This window comes from Saccostrea echinata, unplaced genomic scaffold (assembly GCF_033153115.1).
Source record: "Saccostrea echinata isolate AGI-Se365-2 ecotype Australia unplaced genomic scaffold, CSIRO_AGI_Sech_v1 ptg000054l, whole genome shotgun sequence".
Taxonomy (NCBI): domain Eukaryota; kingdom Metazoa; phylum Mollusca; class Bivalvia; order Ostreida; family Ostreidae; genus Saccostrea; species Saccostrea echinata.
This window is the reverse complement of record NW_026889803.1, coordinates 9,772,243-9,793,294: the sequence shown is the minus strand read 5'-3', so window position 1 is coordinate 9,793,294 and position 21,052 is coordinate 9,772,243. Positions and strand designations below refer to the sequence as shown.

Genomic DNA, 21,052 nt, shown 5'->3' with positions numbered 1-21,052 from the left:
GAGAAATGTGAATATTTTGAACTTGCACCAAGTCAGAATTTGTTTAAATATTGAGAAAGCAATTCAACCTTAACCTTTCTAGATCTTACCTTGGCTTTATGTTGTCTGACAAGGGACTGGAGTTGAGTGGCCACTGCCTCACAATCTGCTGGGATAAGAAGTGAAACGGGTCGATGGGGGTATGTCTTCACTATCAGCAAGAGTGCAAATTCCCCTGTTCTATGCCTGGCTTCAATACAACCCATCTGCAGAGCAAATATACAAACTGATCTTAAAAGATATTAAATAATATTGAAAAATCAACATTCTATTAAATATCATTGTACGAGTAACTCTCGATACATTGAAGTCTGCAGGACAAAGGAAATGAAATGAGAGATCAAGAGTTCAAGTTTTCAAGTGTCCGGAATTTTCCGGGTTGGTTGACAGGTTTTAAAATTAGTCTTACCGGATTAATTATTTTTATTTATTTCAAGTGCTAATCTTACACACTTGATTTTAAATAAAATAATGATACTATTTTTTTTGTCATGAATAATTTTTTAACCATATAAAGCAAAAATTGTATATTCATTTGTCATAATATTTATTTATTCTTTGTAAGATGAACATCAAACTACACATTTGTAACATAAAAACGACGTTGTGGCATTGACTTTTTATATATCTTAATCATACCAAACATTGAACACAGTTCTGTAAGTATTTGTTCCCCAATAGTCATCATAATGACGTTGATGCTGTTATGCATAGTTTCTACATTTTAATTACTCATATAATTTGACACTGACTCAAATTAGTGTCCATAATCAATTTTTACTTTTCACAGCGTCAACAAATTATTGTAAGACAGTTGATGTTAATTATCTTAAGAACAGATAGGCAAAATATGATCAATTATCAATCAATTATATGTATCACCTTGTAGTACAAGTGTCACCTGAATAAACATCCCGCTCCTCGTGTCCCTGCACCTAATACCTGGGGCAATTTAAATGTCCAGGTATAAAGGTGTTAATTATGTAATGATTGCATACACTTCGAGGAATCAAGGCTAAACTAGTGGGTATTGTTTTTTTTACAAAAAAACACGTCTCCCCTTCTTTACCAACATTAATGAGTGCAAATATATGATCAGGGTCAAAAATAATAATGCAGTGCATCTCAACTCAAATTCTGTGTACAAAATTTGTCTTCATGTCAAACAGATCTCAAGTAATGGTCTGGTTGTGTTTTTCTTAATTTGACCTTGAAGAAAGTGGTCAAGGTCAAATATTTTGATGCAGTGCATTTAGTCTCAATGTTGTCTTTCCTTGTTCCAAGTTTGAAATCCTAATGTCAAAAACTTCTCAAGTTATGACCTAGAAAATATTTTCATGTAAATGATTGACCTTGACTTTATTAATAGGTCAAAGTGAAAAAAATGTTGCCATTCACCCTTCCTCTATACCACCTCTCCATGTTCCAAGTTTGAAGTCTTAATGTCAGGGTTCTCAAGATATGGTCTAGTCATGTTTTCTCTATTTGACCTTGAAGAAAGGGGTCAAGGTCAAAATTTTGAAGCGTTGCATCTTGTAACAATGTCTTCTTTCTATGTTACAAGTTTGAAGTCCTAATATCAAAGGGTACTCAAGCTAAGGCCTGGACTCTATTTTGATGTAAAAGATTGACCTTGACATTATAATAATTGGATCAAGGTCAAAAAGTTTGGTGGCATGCATCCCTCCTTCATACCACTTCTGCATGTTCCATGTCTGAAGTCTTTATAACAAAGGATTGGTCTAATCAAGTTTTTTCCCTAATTGACCTTGAGGAAGAAAAGAGGTCAAGGTCAAAAATTTTGGTGTGTTGCATCTTGTATCAATGTCTTCTTTCTCTGTTACAAGTTTGAAGTCCTAATATCAAAGGGTACTCAAGCTATGGCTTGGACTCTATTTTGATGTAAAAGATTGACCTTGACCTTATAATAATTGAATCAAGGTCAAAAATTTTGGTCGCATGCATTCCTCCTTTATACCACCTCTGCATGTTCCAAGTTTGAAGTCTTAATGTCAAAAGGTTCTCAAGTTATGGTCAGATCGTGTTTTTTCCCTATTTGACCTTGAAGGCAGAAAGGGATCAAGGTCAAAATTCTAATGCAGTGCATTTTGCCTCAAGGTCTTCTTCCTATGTTACAAGTTTGAAGTCCTAATATCAAAGGGATCTCAAGTTATGGGCTGAACTCTTTTTTGATGTAAAAGATTGACCTTGACCTTATAAATAGGTCAAGGTCAAAAATGTTGGTGGCATGCACTCTTTCTCAATGTCATCTATCTATGTTCTAAGTTTGAAGTCTTAATGTCAAAGGGTATTAAAGTTATGGCCTGGACAAAATTTGGATGAAGAAGAAGAAGAAGAAGAAAATTGACAAGAACAATATGTCTCCCCTGGAAGGGGAGACATAATTCCAGTAGATTATGCATATCAGGACTGCATTTTGACTTTAAGGGATCAAGGGTTTTGAGAGATTTAGAGTTCGAGAGATCAAGAGTAATGCCCACCCCTGGTGTTCTTCAGAACATTGGCCCTACCCTATCCCATGTTCAGTGCTTCAATTTTTTATCTATAATGCTTGAATTATGATCATGGGCTGCTATATAAAACAAGAGGCTCAAGGGCCTTAACGGTCACCTGAGTATAATACAACAATTTAGAGGATCCATAGAGTATAAAATGAACTGAAAGGTGAAGCTTTGTTGCCCAAAAGCAAGAAAAATAGGATGATCAGGATCAACAAAATAATTTAGTCTAACATTCAGTAACAGTTCATAAATTAGGTTCTAATCTGTTCCCCATTTATCACCATCACCATACAGTATATCAACAAACTATCAGTGCTTCTATACTATTTTAATTCCTTGTTGAAAACTCTTACATTGGCCTCTCTTGGTCTTTGATGAACATTTAATAAGACAAGTTATTTTTGTCTCATTTTTATTTATCTATTACTTAAAAGTCTAACTGATCATTAAAACTATGAAAGTACTTTTTGTATTATACAATAAAAATTCTCTTATTCTATTAACCTTTCAAGTACATTATTTACAGTGATTAATTATCAAAAGTAAATGGCAAAGGGGAATAACTCCTCTCAGAAGAATACAAATTAATAGAGCCCTTGCCAGGACCAGAACACTTGACCAAATGGTCCAGATGTTCAAAAATCTGGTAAAAAAATACCCTTCCTTATTAAAACATTTACTCTTTTTGCCTCTGATATACCAAGGTGCAGAGAAGATTTATAAGGAAATAATGCATTTTTACTACAGATTCACTATATTATCAATAGAGCCCCCCTCCCCAGCGAGAAACACCAGAGCCTCTGACCCAGGGACCAGAAGTTTGCTCAGTATAAGTAATCACTTTGTTTATCTGCTTAACACTAAGGAGCAGACAGGATAATTAAACAGATTTAATGCATTTTCACTATATTATCAAGAGCCCCACCCTTACACCAGCACATCTGACCCAGGGCTCATGCAATTCACTACTCTGGAAGAAGCACTCTTGCTCATCATAACTATACACATAGCTTCTTTGCTTTTTAACCAAAAGCAGAAAGGAATATTTTCAAAGAAATTTTGCCTTTTCACTATATAATCAATTGAGTCCCCCTCCCCCCCCCCCCCCCTTTTCACCAGAGCCCTTGACCCTGGGGCCATGAAATTCACAATTTTGGAAGAAGCATCCTTGCATATCATAACAATGTACTTAGTTTGTTTAAATGATACCCAGGAGCAGAGAAGAAGATTTTCAAAGAAATAAATCACCTTCACTATAGGATCTATAAAGCCCTGCCCTAGCACCAGAACCCCTGTCCCTGGGGCCATGAATTTCACAATTTTGGAAGAGGCATCCTTGCTTATCATAACAATGTACTTAGTTTGTTTAAATAATACCCAGGAGCAGAGAAGAAGATTTTCAAAGAAATAATTCATTTTCACTATATAATCAATAGAGCCCCATCCTAAACCGGAACCCCTGATCCAGGGGCCATGAAATTCACAATTTTGGACTAGGCATCATTGCTTATCATAACTATGTATTTAGTTTGTTTGACTAATACCCAGGAGTAGAGAAGAAGAGTTTCAAAGAAATAATGCACTTTCACTATATGATCTACATAGCCCCACCCTAATACCAGAACCCCTGACCCTGGAGCCATGAAATTCACAATTTTGGAAAAGGCATTCTTGCTCATCATAACTAAGTACTTAGTTAGTTTATTTAATACCTAGGAGCAGAGAAGAAGATGTTCAAAGAAATAATGCATTTTCACTATATAATCAATAGAGCCCCACCCTAACACCTGAACCCCTGACCCTGGGGCCATGAAATTCACAATTTTGGATATAAGGCACTCTTGCTCTTCATAACTATGTACTTAGTTAGTTTATTTAATACCCAGGAGCAGAGAAGAAGATTTTCAAAGAAATAATGCATTTTCACTATATAATCAACAAGAGGCCCAAGGGCCTTAACGGTCACCTGAGTATAATACAACAATTTAGAAGTTAAATACACTGATAGATGAAGCATTGTTGCCCTAGCCCACCCACCCCCCTCCTCAAGAACCCCAAAAACTGAGGCCATATATTTAAAAATTTTGGAAGAGGCATCCTTGTCTATCATAATCATGCACTTAGTTTGTTTAAATAATCTCCAGTAGCAGAGAAGAAGTTTTTCAAAGAATCAATGCATTTTCACTATATAATCAATAGAGCCCCGCCCTAACACCAGAACCCCTGACCCTGGGGCCATGAAATTCACAATTTTTGAAAAGGCATCCCTATGCGTTTAAATAGTCTCCAGTAGCAGAGAAGAAGATTTTCAAAGAATCAATGCATTTTCACTATATAATCAATACAGCCCCACCCTAACACCAGAACCCCTGACCCTGGGGCCATGAAATTCACAATTTTTGAAAAGGCATCCTTATGCATCATAACCATGCACTTATTTTGTTTAAATAATACCCAGGAGCAGAGAAGAAGATTTTCAAAAAATTAAAGCATTTTCACTATATAATCAATAGAGCCCTGCCCTAACACCAGAACCCCTGACCCAGGGGCCATGGCTTTCACAATTCTGGAAGAGGCCCACCTCCTCATCATAACTACGTACTTAGTTACTTTATTAAATACCCAGGAGCAAAGAAGAAGATTTTCAAAGAATTAATGCATTTTCACTATATAATCAATACAGCCCCACCCTAACACCAGAACCCCTGACCCTGGGACCATGAATTTCACAATTTTGAAAGAGGCACTCTTGCTCATCATAACTATGTACTTAGTAACTTTATTTAATACCCAGGAGCAGAGAAGAAGATTTTCAAAGAATTAATGCTTTTTCACTATATAATTTATAGAGCCCCGCCCTAACACCAGAACTCCTGACCCTGGGGCCATGAATTTCACAATTTTGGAAGAGGCACTCTTGCTCATCATAACTATGTACTTAGTAACTTTATTTAATACCCAGGAGCAGAGAAGAAGATTTTCAAAGAATTAATGCATTTTCATTATATAATCAATACAGCCCCACCCTAACACCAGAACCCCTGACCCTGGGGCCATGAATTTCACAATTTTGGAAGAGGCACTCTTGCTCATCATAACTATGTACTTAGTTCCTTTATTTGATACCCAGGAGCAGAGAAGAAGATTTTCAAAGAATTAATGCTTTTTCACTATATAATCAATACAGCCCTGCCCTAACACCAGAACCCCTGACCCTGGGACCATGAATTTCACAATTTTGGAAGAGGCACTCTTGCTCATCATAACTATGTACTTAGTAACTTTATTTAATACCCAGGAGCAGAGAAGATTTTCAAAGAATTTATGCACTTTCACTATATGATCTATATAGCCCCACCCTGGGGCCAGAACCCCTGACCCTGGGGCCATGAATTTCACAATTTTGGAAGAGGCACTCTTGCTCATCATAACTATGTACTTAGTAACTTTATTTAATACCCAGGAGCAGAGAAGAAGATTTTCAAAGAATTAATGCTTTTTCACTATATAATCAATACAGCCCCGCCCTAACACCAGAACCCCTGACCCTGGGACCATGAATTTCACAATTTTGGAAGAGGCACTCTTGCTCATCATAACTATGTACTTAGTAACTTTATTTAATACCCAGGAGCAGAGAAGAAGATTTTCAAAGAATTTATGCACTTTCACTATATGATCTATATAGCCCCACCCTGGGGCCAGAACCCCTGACCCTGGGGCCATGAATTTCACAATTTTGAAAGAGGCACTCTTGCTCATCATAACTATGTACTTAGTTCCTTTATTTAATACCCAGGAGCAGAGAAGAAGATTTTCAAAGAATTAATGCTTTTTCACTATATAATCAATACAGCCCCGCCCTAACACCAGAACCCCTGACCCTGGGACCATGAATTTCACAATTTTGGAAGAGGCACTCTTGCTCATCATAACTATGTACTTAGTAACTTTATTTAATACCCAGGAGCAGAGAAGAAGATTTTCAAAGAATTTATGCACTTTCACTATATGATCTATATAGCCCCACCCTGGGGCCAGAACCCCTGACCCTGGGGCCATGAATTTCACAATTTTGGAAGAGGCACTCTTGCTCATCATAACTATGTACTTAGTAACTTTATTTAATACCCAGGAGCAGAGAAGAAGATTTTCAAAGAATTAATGCTTTTTCACTATATAATCAATACAGCCCCGCCCTAACACCAGAACCCCTGACCCTGGGACCATGAATTTCACAATTTTGGAAGAGGCACTCTTGCTCATCATAACTATGTACTTAGTAACTTTATTTAATACCCAGGAGCAGAGAAGAAGATTTTCAAAGAATTTATGCACTTTCACTATATGATCTATATAGCCCCACCCTGGGGCCAGAACCCCTGACCCTGGGGCCATGAATTTCACAATTTTGGAAGAGGCACTCTTGCTCATCATAACTATGTACTTAGTTCCTTTATTTAATACCCAGGAGCAGAGAAGAAGATTTTCAAAGAATTAATGCTTTTTCACTATATAATCAATACAGCCCCGCCCTAACACCAGAACCCCTGACCCTGGGACCATGAATTTCACAATTTTGGAAGAGGCACTCTTGCTCATCATAACTATGTACTTAGTAACTTTATTTAATACCCAGGAGCAGAGAAGAAGATTTTCAAAGAATTTATGCACTTTCACTATATGATCTATATAGCCCCACCCTGGGGCCAGAACCCCTGACCCTGGGGCCATGAATTTCACAATTTTGGTAGAGGGCTCAATGCTTATTACAATGGTGCCAACAGTTTGACTGCTTCATGTCCGGGAGTAAAGAAGAAGATTTTAAAAGATTGCATTATTTTTGGTGGTTTTAGCCCCACCCCTCAGGCCCCGGGGGGCAGGGACCATGAAATTCACAATTTTTGTTCCCCTTTACCCATAGATGCTATATACCAGATTTGGTTGAAATTGGTTGAGCGGTTCTAGAGAAGAAGTTAAAAATGTTCAAAAGTTAACGCACGACGGACGACGCACGACGACGGACAAAAACAGATAGCAATAGGTCACCTGAGTGACTCAGGTGACCTAATAAATAGAGCCCCACCCTAACACCTGAACCCTTAAGCCTGGGGCCATGAAATTCACAATTTTGGATAAGGCACTCTTGTTCTTCATAACTATGTACTTAGTTAGTTTATTTGATTCCCAGGGGCAGAGAAGAAGATTTTCAACGAAATAATGCACTTTCACTATATGATCTATATAGTCCCATCCTAGCACCAGAACCCCTAAGCCTGGAGCCATGAATTTCAAAAATTTGGTAGAGGGCTCAATGCTTATTACAATCATGCCAACAGTTTGACTGGTTGATGTCCAGGGGTAAAGAAGAAGATTTTTAAAGATTGCATTAATTTTGGTGGTTTTAGCCCCACCCCTCAGGCCCCAGGGGGGGGGGGAGGGACCATGAAATTCACAATTTTTGTTCCCCTTCACCTATAGATGCTATATGCCAAATTTGGTTGAAATTGGTTGAGCGGTTTCAGAGAAGAAGCTGAAAATGTTCAAATGTTAATGCACATCGCACGATGACGGACAAAAATGGATAGCAATAGGTCACCTGAGTGACTCAGGTGACCTAAAAAAAATTTTAAAAAAGGAAATAAAATATTGTGTTGATTGATCTGTATATGCATTACCAATTAGAAAATGTTGAGAGAAAAAGAAACATAAATAAGAGGTAACTGAGAAGAAATTTTTTTAAAAAATCTAATCAATAAATTGTGTCAATTTTTTTTATTAATATCATTGTATTGTCCAGAAATGCTTGAAAAGCGGCCTTAAAAGTGCTTGAGATATAATGTTGCTGGGCTGTACAGACCCCATTTAAAGACCAGAGAGAAACATGATACAGTATAACTTGTCTTATCTGGACACCGATGGTTCCAAAGAAATTGGCCGGAATAAACAACATTCCGGAGTAGATAAAATGTTTAACAATTGAATTTATTGAAAGGGACTTTAAGTTAACAGCTAAAGTTTAATGTTTAACAACTGAAAGGGACTTAAAGTTAACACCATATTAGGCAAAATATACAACTTTAGACAATTAAGTTTCACTAAATTACCAGTCCTGATGTTAGAGCTACATCTAGTTTGCTCAAAGATGGCCGGGCCTTTGATGGATACACAGATGCAGTTACTGAGTCCTCCACTAATGGCTGCAGGCCTGACATGTTCAGCAAATATTCTGGTACAAAATTCATGTACAGTGTATCAGGCCATTCGATACTGATTAATCTGCATAAAAAAACAATTACAAATGTAACAAATATTTATTCTAATTTTCAGTTGATGAAACTATCAGGGAAAAACTCCCTGATTTAATTTTTTACAACATACATTTTTTAATATAATAAAGAAAATTAGTTATCATGTGAAAAAATCTTAGGATGAAGTTTGTTCATTTTGGTCCCTACTTTTTTTTGTCTTTAAGACGGGTCCATAGTTCCACAAAAAAACATGTTTGTTTTTCTATGCTACCAGTTCCTTGCAGACAAAACAAAGATCCTTAAAAAGACATTTAAAATAAAAATACAACCATGCAACTTTAGTGAACATCCCTTGTATAATACTGTAAACTAATTTTTATTTGTATATGAGGAATATCCTCTACTTTTATGACTTCCTTTTACACATGAATATTTCTTGCCATGAACCACTTATTGGGTATTTACAATGTACATAGAATATATTAAGTATATTTTATCAGTCACAAAAATTAATAGTTTTGTATGGATTTCAGACTGATAAATCAAGAATACCTTTTTGTTTACAGTATCAATAAGTGAATCTTAACCTTTTTTAAAGTAATCCTCCCTCTGTTTGCTGCGAGCATATCCTTCAAACTGGTTTGGATAACTACAAATAGACTGCTGCAATTCTGTAAATAAAAGTAACAATTTAATTGATGTTCTATATTTTCCAGATGTACTATTATCCTAAAGAATGAAATATCTTTACCTTCTTCTGCAAGCTGAATTTCCAAGGTCTTCCACCTTTCTTCTGTAATATTGGTTTCCTTGTGATCATACTTAGAAGTATCAAAGCCTTCATCTCCATTTCTATCTCTTCCTTCTCTTTCATCCTTATCCAAGAATTCATCTCTCTTTCTACCATCTCTATCTCCATTTTCTAGTCTCCATAAAACCCTGTCTCTGCTTTCTTTCCTCTTACAGCTCCTGTCCTTTCTTTTTGAGGATTTGTCTCTATTTATGCTCCGAGACTCTTTAAAGCCCTTTTCTCTACTTTTGTCATATTTCCCTAAGCTTCTGTCTCTCCATACTAGATATCTTTCTGAGCTGCTTTCTCTACTTCTGCTGGAAGATCTCTCTGTGCTACTATCTCTGTTACTATGATACCTCTCCAAGCTTCTGTCTCTACTTCTGCTGAAAGATCTCTCTGATCTCCTTTCTCTACTTCTGCTGGAAGACCTCTCTGATCTCCTGTCTCTACTTCTGCTGGAAGACCTCTCTGATCTCCTGTCTCTACTTCTGCTGAAAGACCTTTCTGATCTTCTGTCTCTACTTCTGCTGAAAGACCTTTCTGATCTCCTGTCTCTGCTTCTGCAATAAAATCTCTCTGACCCTCTGTCTCTACTTTGACTATAAGACCTCTTTGATCTCCTATCTCTACTTCTGCTATAAGATCTACGCCTGTCTTTATACCTCTCCAAGCTTCTGTCTCTACTTCTGCTGGAAGACCTCTCTGATCTCCTGTCTCTTCTTCTGCTATAAGACCTCTCTGACCTTCTGTCTCTACTTCTGCTGGAAGACCTCTCTGACCTTCTGTCTCTACTTCTGCTGGAAGACCTCTCTGACCTTCTGTCTCTACTTCTGCTATAAGACCTCTCTGATCTCCTGTCTCTTCTTCTGCTATAAGATCTCTCTAACCTTCTGTCTCTACTTCTGCTGGAAGATCTCTCTGACCTCCTGTCTCTACTTCTGCTGGAAGACCTCTCTGACCTTCTGTCTCTACTTCTGCTATAAGATCTCTCTGACCTTCTGTCTCTACTTCTGCTGGAAGATCTCTCTGACCTCCTGTCTCTACTTCTGCTGGAAGACCTCTCTGACCTTCTGTCTCTACTTCTGCTATAAGATCTCTCTGACCTTCCGTCTCTACTTATGTCTTGATATCTCTCTAAGCTTCTGTCGCTTCTTCTGCCTCTACTCTTGTCCTGATCTCTCTCTAAGCTTCTATCTCTACTTCTGCTATAAAACCTCTTCGATTTCCTACCTCTACTTCTGTGTAACTTCGTTGAGATTGGTCTCTCTCTACTTCTAGATCTGTCTTGATATCCCTTTAATCTTTCATTTCTGCTTTGATATATCTTTGGTCTATCTCTACCTGTGTTTATAACTTTACCCCTGCTTTTAGGTCTCCTCTCTAAACTACTTCCCCTGTCACTGTTTATAACTTTACCCCTGCTTTTAGGACTCCTCTCTAAATTACTTCCCCTGTCACTATTCTCAGAGTCATTAATAGCTTTATTTAATATGCTTGCTTCATTAGCAGCAGGATCGTCATTTTCTACTGATTTATCAAAAAATGGCGTAGACACAGTTTTTCCTGCTCTTTTTCTTGACGATAATCTTGGCAATTGTAAACTTTGGCTGTTTACTACTATATTTGGTAGAAGTGCTGATGAATTTTGAATGCATGCTGGTGTAGTTGCACTGAATGTTGGTAGAGTTGGAATGTATTGAGACCATGCTGGTGAAATTGGGGCATATGCTGGTGAAGCTGGACTATATGCTGGTGAAGTCGGACTGTATACTGGTGGAAGTTCACTGTATGCTGGTTCATGTGAGCCATATGATGGTGAAAGTGCACCATATGTTGGTGAAGTTGGACTGTGCACTGTTGAAAATTGATAATCTGCTGGTGATGTTGCAGAGAACGGGGGTGGATTTTGACCAAATGTATTAAACATAGGTATCGCTATTCCAGCAGGAGCGCATGATTCTGGAATTGGAACATCTGCAAACATGTCCTTCTGGCAATATACTTTGCCTGGCTCTTCCAAAATACTCAGCCACCCTTTATTCTGCTGCTCAAAAAGTTCAGGGGCTTTTAAGTTTGGGTTAAAATCTGTACAAACATCTACTTTCAAATCATCAAGAATTTCTAATGACACCTTAGGGTTATCCATCATCACATGTTTCTGTCAAATAATAAACATGAAAAAATATATTTTTTAAAAACCACATGCTCATCAGAAAGAGAATGTTATTTATTATCCAATCCACTGCATGATAACAATTGTTTTAATTATAACAAACTACAGGTAGTGCTATTTGTAACTGTGACTGTTACACTGTACATATATTCCCCAAATAGCATCCCTACACCATCTTTGCAAGCCAAGGGTTTTTGGTCCACTTCGCTCTCCACAAAGTTTGTGGAGAGTGAAGCAGACCAAAAACCCTTGGCTTGCCAAGATGCCCTACACCCAAATGATATAATTTTCCTGCAAGCTTTATCAAATTACACAGGACTTTCAAAATACATGTTTATACTTATACATGAAATACAATTGCCAAAAGTTTCACAGTAATAGTCATAAAAGTATTGGCCAACTAGAATTCATCTTGTGCATGAACTTGCTGTCATTTCATGCATATATTTTATTATTATTATTATTTTTTTTTTTTTTTGGCAAAATAAGAGAGTTGTAATTTTTTATAATTATATGTGTGTGTGATATTACACCTATATGGTCAAATTTCAAAGTATTTTATTAAAAAAAAAAGAAGATAATCATATCAGTCAACTAAAACCCTGAATAGTCAGACTCTATTATACCTGTAAAAAATATGATTCTGTCTTACAGAAGTATAGTATTCTACGTATCATATGTTTAAAATGAGCGAATTCACATAAAGTCATTTAAGAAAGTTTGTGCAAGTATGTGACCTTTTTCTTTAAAATCTGATAGAACCAATTTTAGGTCATTTAAAAAACTTAAAATAAAGTCAACAAATTTTAAGACAGGAATTGTATCACATGCATATTTCAATAAAATCAAGTTAATGAGTTTTTAAACTTTATAAAAATGTTACTTGTGGTTCAATATGGATATTTGCAAGCCGGTCTGATATGTTATATGGGTTTTTTGACTGGTTGTTGATATGGAGTATTATGATGTTACTGATATTGCACAGTGTGGAATCGGTGTGTTCACAACTAAGTATATGATAAAGAAACATACATAAGAATATATATATGTATAGTTGACAAATCTTTTGATCATTGCATAAATATTACCTCGATTTTGTCTGATTCATTCTGATTTCGAGAAATTTCTGCTTTCATGAATCTAGATTTTGGGTCATAGTAAGCTGTGCTTTCATCTAGATTCATTAGATACTGAAAAATAATAGGAACATATATTTATTTTTTACCAATATAGGTAATGCGGGGTCCTTAAATAATAAGGTATGGCAGCATATAAGAATAATACACCCATTTGTCCACATATTATATTTGAGTGCCTATTCCTTAAATGCCTACATTACCTGATTAGTTGCAGTATTCTCTGTTTGACAAACCAACTCTTCAGCTTTCTTAGGATTTTCTTCTACAATTTAAAACATGAACTTGTAAAAATTTACAAAAACATCAGGCTATATTTTAAAGTCTAAACATTTATTTCTTAGGCAAATACTGCTAATAATGTTACTGAAAATTATTCATTCTTTCAATTTAACAACACAACAGCTGGATAAAATATCTTTTTTTAAGGAATCACTGTCTAGTTTGTTGGGTATGCCAGGGCATCAATGATAGTTGGAAACGTGGGATAATTTGCATAACAGGCAAAGCCTAGCTGTATGCATAAATTATCCCACGTTTCCTACTGTCATTGATGTCCCTGGCATACCCAACAAACTAGACAGTGATTCCTTATATTTACATTTATATGTGAAATAAAATTGTAAATATAAATAAAAAAAAATGTTTTTTAAGAGATTTAAAATACAAGAGGCCTCCCAATAGTCCCTGCCCATTGACGTCAGACACAAATTAAGACAGCTGCACAAGACTGACATGCATATTAGGCCCCTGATCTTTCACTTGGCGAAATTTACATTCAGGTGTAATTATCAAGAAATCAACTCACCTAACTTTCAACAAGTTATCACAAAGAAACAATTGGAAATAAATAAATATTAATATATATACATGTATTACCTGACATATACATAACTTATCCTAAATATTAAATTTCTTCCAAAATTCATCAAAAACTGCACTTATCATGCTTCCCTTTCAACCATAATTATAATTTATCTAAAAGCTCAATAAACTCATGGGAATAAAAATAAAATAAGTTAATTTAGGGGGCTGACTGGGGTTTCTATTGGGCAATACTTTGCTCATCATAGTAAAATAAAGCATATTTTCTGTTTTAAAGCAACTATTTTCACATAATTAATAAAATTTAACAAAATTAAGAAAACACAGTTTAAAAAATCTAATTACAATTCTGTATAACTGATTTTTAAATGATTTTTCAACCGATCAGTAGATTGACGTCAAAATAGTGTATTTGTGACACTATGAAGTTCTTTAAGAGGGAGGTCATGAAAATGTTATAAAAGAAAAAGTATTAAATATAAGCTCTTGAAATTTAAAACATAGAAATTTGAGAATCTCACAATTATTTTTGTTATCTTTTTTTTTGTATAAATCCTTGGTATCAATCTGTCATATTTTATAGTACTGCATAAAATCAAGGAAATTTCATTAATTTAATTTTGACATTTTGAGATGCCCCCTGTGGAAGCCAGATGGTAGAATTTTGTGTGTCTTGCACATGATGTACAATATTGTATTACTCATCACATGTTATAATTTGAGCAAAAAGTTTATTTAATATTTGTATAATTTGCTTTGAAGTGCGAAAATCGGCACATTAATTCCCATATAATCCTATAGTAAATGTACCTGTATTTTGAGACGGTCCCTAAAAAATACTTGGACAGTAGTATACTTGGCATGTACACTGATGTCAATGGAAGAAACACATGGTATAAAATTAAAGAGTTTCTCTATCGTAGTTTCTACACAATAAAACCCCAGTTGGCTCCCTTAAAATGCAATTTGGTGACAGTTTGGACAATTCTAGCAAAATAAACACAGGATCAAAACCATACCTAAGCAATAACCATTAACCAAATTAGTAAGCGACATTGCTTGAAAGCTTGATGTGGAGTGGCCAAATCCAGCAGTTTATCAATACTTGAGCAAATTTTGGCCATAAACAATCTATGTACCAAGTATGAGCTTCCAATGATTCTCCATTACAAAGTTATAGTCTGGACAATATTTGTTAAACTTTTTCTGCCAGTAACCTTGAACATGCCAGGATTACCTTTGGTCTAGGTTATGACACACCCACAAGCCAAAAAACAGTTTTTGTACACAGTATGAATTTCAAATGATTCTCCATTACAAAGTTATAACCTAGACAAGAAATATACTTTTTCTGTCAGTGACCTTGAATTTACTTGAATGTCCTAGAGTGAAAGTTATGATACACCCTCTGGTCATGAACAATCTCTGGACAATGTACCAAGTATGAGCTTCCAATGATTCTCCATTGCTAAGTTATAGTCCTTACAAGAATTTTATACCCTTTTCTGCCTTTGACCTTAACTTACCAAATGACCTTTGGTCAAGGTCAGGACACTCCCTTGAGTCATGAACAATCTCTGTACTAAGTATGAGCTTCCAATGATTCTCCATTACAAAGTTATAGCCTGGATTCCTATGTATAAATTTGATCCCCTTTTGTGGCCCTTCTCTACCATCAGGGGTCATGATTTGAATAAACTTGAATCTACACTTCCCGAGGATGCTTTTATATTTTAAAATATGACTCATCATGGCTTTCCAGTTCTTGAGAAGAAGATTTTTAAAGATTTTACCAGTGTATTCCTATGTAAAATTTTGATCTCCCATTATGATTTGAATAATCCTTGTGATTTGAATAATTTTGAATTTACACTACCTGAGGATGCTGCCACATAAGATTCATCTTTCCTGGCCCAGTGGTTCTTGAAAAGAAGATTTTTAAAAGGTGCCATTAATTTTTTCTTAATTCATAATTATCTCCCCTAGGAAGAAGGTGTGGCCCTTCATTTGAACAAACTTAAATCCCCTTTACCTAAGGATACTTTGTGGCAAATCTGGTTAAAATTAGCCAAGTGGTCCAGGACTAGACAATGAAATTGTAAAATGTTTACAATGACGACAACAACGACAATGATAGACAACGAACAAATTTTGATCAGAAAAGCTCACTTGAGTCTTTGGCTTAGGTGAGCTAAAAGCAGATAGCAATAGGTCACCTGAGTGACTCAGGTGACCTAATAAAATGATGGTTTAGAAATAAATGGTTCTTACCTTTGTCAAGAAGGCTAAAAATATCTTCTAGTGGCATGTTCACTCCCTTGGATTGCTGCAACAAAATTTTTTTTTTTTATATAAAACAGATATGATTGTACTATCCCTATTTGCTGGCACATTAAACTGTAGGTTTCAAGAATGGCAGTGCACATGTTTTGCTATGGGAAACCTCAAATATCAAGGTTACCATGTGTTTTTAGACAAAAGCTGAAAACTTTAGAGATAAACTGGAATCTTAATATGCAATGTTCCCTTATCAACTGGCAATCAAGATACTATTATTGTATATTAAGTTTTATGAGAAAAAGTTAATTTAGCTATTTAAGCCATCCCATAGCCACAGGGGTCTCAAGGAAGCTAAAATTGTTATATAATTAACAAAATACATCTCAGAACTTTCGGAGAAACCTTCATAGTTGTCATTAATTGGGTGTAAAGCTGTTTCCCAATGGAAAGATACGCATGCCAAAAAAAGGGCATTCAAACTTTGATCAAACAGCCCACTTCAGCCCTTGAAATGTGCCAGTCATTGCTCTTAACAAATTCATCCATTTTTTAAGGAAAGGATATTTTGACATTGATAACTTCGCTTAACCCCCCCTCCCCCCCCCCCCCCCCCCCCCCCCCAATATTTACTAATACATGGAGTCAATATTTTTAAAAGTACTGTATATTGAAAATTTGCTTGATCACTAAACAAATACTTCATACATGTGATTCCATTCTAATCTCCATCAGTGCATGCTCATCCTCAGCGAGTTGCTCAGTGAAAGTTGTTTTTTGTTTTCCATCCTCATTTTTTTCAATATTATCACATTTAATGCCTTTTCCTCTGGTCTTCAATCCTGATCTTTTTTCCTTCTCTTTCTGAACAGTAGTGCGCCCTCCTTTGGTAAACATTAATGGCTTGGACACCATTTCGCCTTCATCCTCCTCCTCTTCCGACTCTTCACTTGTCACATCGGAATCTGTTATCTCATCGTCCTCAAAATTAAACCTCTTTAATCTGGGATAGATCAATGGCTTGGTGTGTATTCCCAACCCTCTTCCCTTATCTTTCTTTTGGAATTTTCCACTCACTTTTGTTGACAAAAAAATCTTGTCAAGTTCCTTTACTAAATCTCTATCCTCTTCACTTGAATCCTCTTCCTTTTCAATATACTGATCAATAATACTCAAAGACTTCCTTTTGGAATACATTAATGGCTTGGTCTTAAATCCCAATTTTTTCCCATTATCTTTCTTCTCTTCTTCATCTTCACTCACCTCTTTTGATGATTTTTCTTTTGCAGGTTTCTCAGTTTTATCTTTTTCCTCTTCACTCGTCTCCACAATATCCACATTTGAATCTTCACTTGTCTCAGCAATATCCATGTTGGAATCTTCACCCTCATCTTCCTCCCTGCATGGATCCCCATCCAAACTCTGTTTAATGGATGACATTGACATCACACCATCTTCAACTGCCATGTCCATATGTGTGTTTTGATATCTAAATGATTCTAGTTCCATTCCAGCTGCAGCAATCTGTGATAAAGAAATGCTTGTAAGATTGTAACAAAAATTGTGCTGCAAAGAAATCATCATAATGCTAGACTTACATGTATGAATTACTACCATTAAGGAGTCATACATGTATATGTGATGATAAAAGCCTCCAAACTCTCTTACAGTCCTATATACATGAAAAGTAATCAATTAAACCATTCAATTTTAGCTGTTTTTTTTTTTTTGAGTTGTGTAAATTAATGACTGAAAAATGGCCATGGTTTAATAGGAAATGGAGAAAATATTTAATTGATGTAACTATTTTACATTTATGCACCTCATACACAGTATTATTGCATCACATTCATGATAAATATTTCTCTAGTCAAGTGCTCTTTATTCTATCTTTTCAGGTTTGTTAAGGGCTATTTACTGAAATACATGTATATATTGGGTTGATCAATCTCATATATGGTGAGGTGAATTCATGGGTAAAGGGTATAGGACTTCCCATGAAATATAAAGATTCAAGAATAATTAAACCTCTTTCTACACATTTGTTTCTTTGGAAAAATAAAGATTTGATATATTCAATCACCTCTGTTTATACAGTGTAATTCTAATGAACATACCACTTACAATATTGAGTTTTAAGATACATGTATCTGCATGAATAAATAGAATTTAAATATGAATGTGCTTTACTATATTAAAACTACCGGTAAATCAGATTTGTTCTTTTATGAAACTGTTAAATTCACTGTAATCACACAATAAAATTTACCTGTGGGATCTCTGGTACTGATGCACTTGATATGAATTGTGGTGGCCCTCCCCTCAAACGAAGAACTAGAAATATGGTGGAATTTGCAGGCATACCTTCCAAAGAAATTCATATTTTTCTATCATTAATTACAGCATGTATTAACATATTTGGTAACAATGTCATCAATCAAGCCTCAAACATGAGAAGTGATAACTCTTTATTTTACAATTACTATCATTTTTGTCAAGCTCTGTATTCATTTAAACAAGATAATCAAAGTTCAAAAAGTTACAGTGAATTTCTTATATGCAAGTGACTTGATATTTATGGCAATATTTCACATCACAATTTAAACCTATATTCTAAGCATCAGACTTTAATGTACAATGTAAATGTTCCCTGTATTTCACAGTATGAATAGTAAACATGGATAATTTTAAGAGTTAAAATTTTGCAATTTCAAAGGAACAAAGCATTTGTGTGGGGGTTATTTTTGCAGAAGTTGAGGAATTTACAAAATGTGTTGGTTGTTTAGTATGGTACCTTATAAGAAACAGTTGGTGTACTAATTAATTTTGCAAAACTTTACTACTAGCAGAATTTGCAAAAATTTTACCCATGCAAACATTTCAAGTTTACAGTACAGACTCATCTAAATAGTTGTCATTTGTAAATCAGTCAAATACAGTTTAACATAGCGTACGTCTCACTTAAATAATTTGTATTTTATAATTGTCTGCCATTGTAAATCAGTCAAATGCAGTCTAACAGAGACTCGCCTAAATAATCTGTGTTTTGTAGTTGTTTGTCATTCTAAATCAGTCAAATACAGTCTAGCAGAGACTCACCTAAATAATCTGTGTTTTGCAGTTGTTTTCCATTGTAAATCAGTCGTATACAGTCCTCTGGTAGTCCCTCTTTATTCATGATTTCTGATTTCAGCTCAGCCACAGAGCCAGCTGTTACTTGTATAGATCTTCCTGTCAGTGTTTTCACAATCAGTGGTTTAGGAACTAAAATAAAAAGTTCACAATAAACAATTTGCCATACTTTGATCCTGAAATTGAAGATTAAAAGTTTTAAAAGATTAGCTGCGTAACTTTTTATGCTTCCAGATCTGACTCATCGTAGACCCAAATGAGGCAGGGTTCAAACATTCAGATTATTTGTTCCCCTTCACCAATATAGGCTTAAGTTATATGCACACTGCTTTTATTCTAACTGTACAGTAGAAGTACACATTTTTGTGGGAATAAAATTTCAATGCCTTATCATCTAAATAGGTTTCATGGCATTTAATTTTGTTGTTTGGAAATTAAACTTATTCAATATATAGTCATCATATACAAAATTGGTGTGAGATTTAATTTCTTGATAATTGGTAACAATGAAATCAACAAAATTTAATCTTCAATCAATATTTCTGCTTTTACAATACATGTACTTAACAATTAGCTATAGGTCTCCTGATTCTCAAATATGACCTTAAAATAAATTACATACAGATTAATTATTTCTCTTATCTTCATGTAGGACTTAAACTCCTATGACACCTATTTGAAGAGGTTTCTGACTCCAAGACCATAAAATGAGAACAAGTAGTTTTAAGTCAAATTTTAAACCAATATAACTTTTGAAATACTTTTGATAATGAAACAAAATTTTCATCATTTGTTTGAATTTAAATGTTATACAAAATTGCAAATTTTTAAGCAAATATGTTAAAGGACTTATCGCATGTTTCTAAATTATTTGAAATTAAAAGTGTAAAACGTTCATTGTGACTACAGTTTATAAATTTTGTGCTTTTACTGCGGATAAACCGCGGTAATTGATCAATTATTGACTCAAATGAAAACCCCTGATTTAAAAATCTAAGTTAATTAGATAGCGATCACGTGACCCTGTGACGTCAAAGGCGACAATGGCTGATCAGCTCTTCACGTTAATCTTACCAAAATATACGCGATACAACCTGAATTTTCTGCGTTGTGGACGATCAAATCACTTATTTTATCGATATGAAATTGAATATCCAACCTTATATGTTACAATTGTCAGCAAGAAAAAATCTGAAAAATCTGTTAACATTGTTAGAATAGCAGCGACGATAGCGAGGGAGACGCGGCGAAGACGAAGAAACTCGCCATCAGAATACGATTTGATTTGTCATCTTATCACATGTATTTACGTATTTGATTCACAAATTTAACATTATATAACTTTGTTGTTCTTCGTTTTTTACATAATATTAATTTATGCAAGTCTTCATATGTTTTTTAAAGGATGGCGATCTTGAAAAATAATTTCCCGATCACGAAACATTGCCGTAATCAGAGCTACAGATTCTAAATGTTTGGAATAAAAAACGAAAATATCTCAAAAGCCTTATACCTTAGAACTAGTGAATGTTTCTATAGTAATTGAAAAGCACGTTAGAAATTAATTTTTTCAGCATTTTTCGTAATTAAGCTGCATTTGTCGTTGATAACTCCGTAAATAGTGTGTATATTCTCATCTCTCTATCACTGAATTGTCGCCTATGACGTCAGAGCAGTATTTCGCCTAAATCCGACTGAAATATGCATATTCCCGTATTTGAATTTCAACTCCCAATATCTCTTGAAATATGCTTTCAACAAATTTATTGTATTCAGTATTTTAATAAACAAGGTTGTAGATAATATTTGTCATAAAATTACGATTTTTGAAAAATCATGCGATAAGTCCTTTAAATAAAACTCAAAATATTAAAAATCAAAATTTTGACAGAAGTCTGTTCTCA

The 21,052-nt window shown here is 35.0% G+C and overlaps 1 protein-coding gene across 1 annotated transcript in view; it reads right to left on the bottom strand.

Annotated features, from left to right (window-relative positions):
• LOC133204592 (uncharacterized) overlaps positions 1-21,052 on the bottom strand; it is a 44,342-nt gene that overhangs the window by 6,739 nt on the left and 16,551 nt on the right. The window contains exons 30-40 of the mRNA XM_061340346.1: positions 19,116-19,280; positions 18,286-18,380; positions 16,725-17,540; positions 16,011-16,065; positions 13,118-13,179; positions 12,867-12,968; positions 9,564-11,763; positions 9,400-9,483; positions 9,020-9,110; positions 8,669-8,840; positions 90-245 (exon numbers count right to left, since the gene is read on the bottom strand). Coding sequence (XP_061196330.1) covers positions 90-245; positions 8,669-8,840; positions 9,020-9,110; positions 9,400-9,483; positions 9,564-11,763; positions 12,867-12,968; positions 13,118-13,179; positions 16,011-16,065; positions 16,725-17,540; positions 18,286-18,380; positions 19,116-19,280 — 3,998 coding nt within the window. The remainder of the gene's footprint in view (positions 1-89; positions 246-8,668; positions 8,841-9,019; positions 9,111-9,399; positions 9,484-9,563; positions 11,764-12,866; positions 12,969-13,117; positions 13,180-16,010; positions 16,066-16,724; positions 17,541-18,285; positions 18,381-19,115; positions 19,281-21,052) is intronic.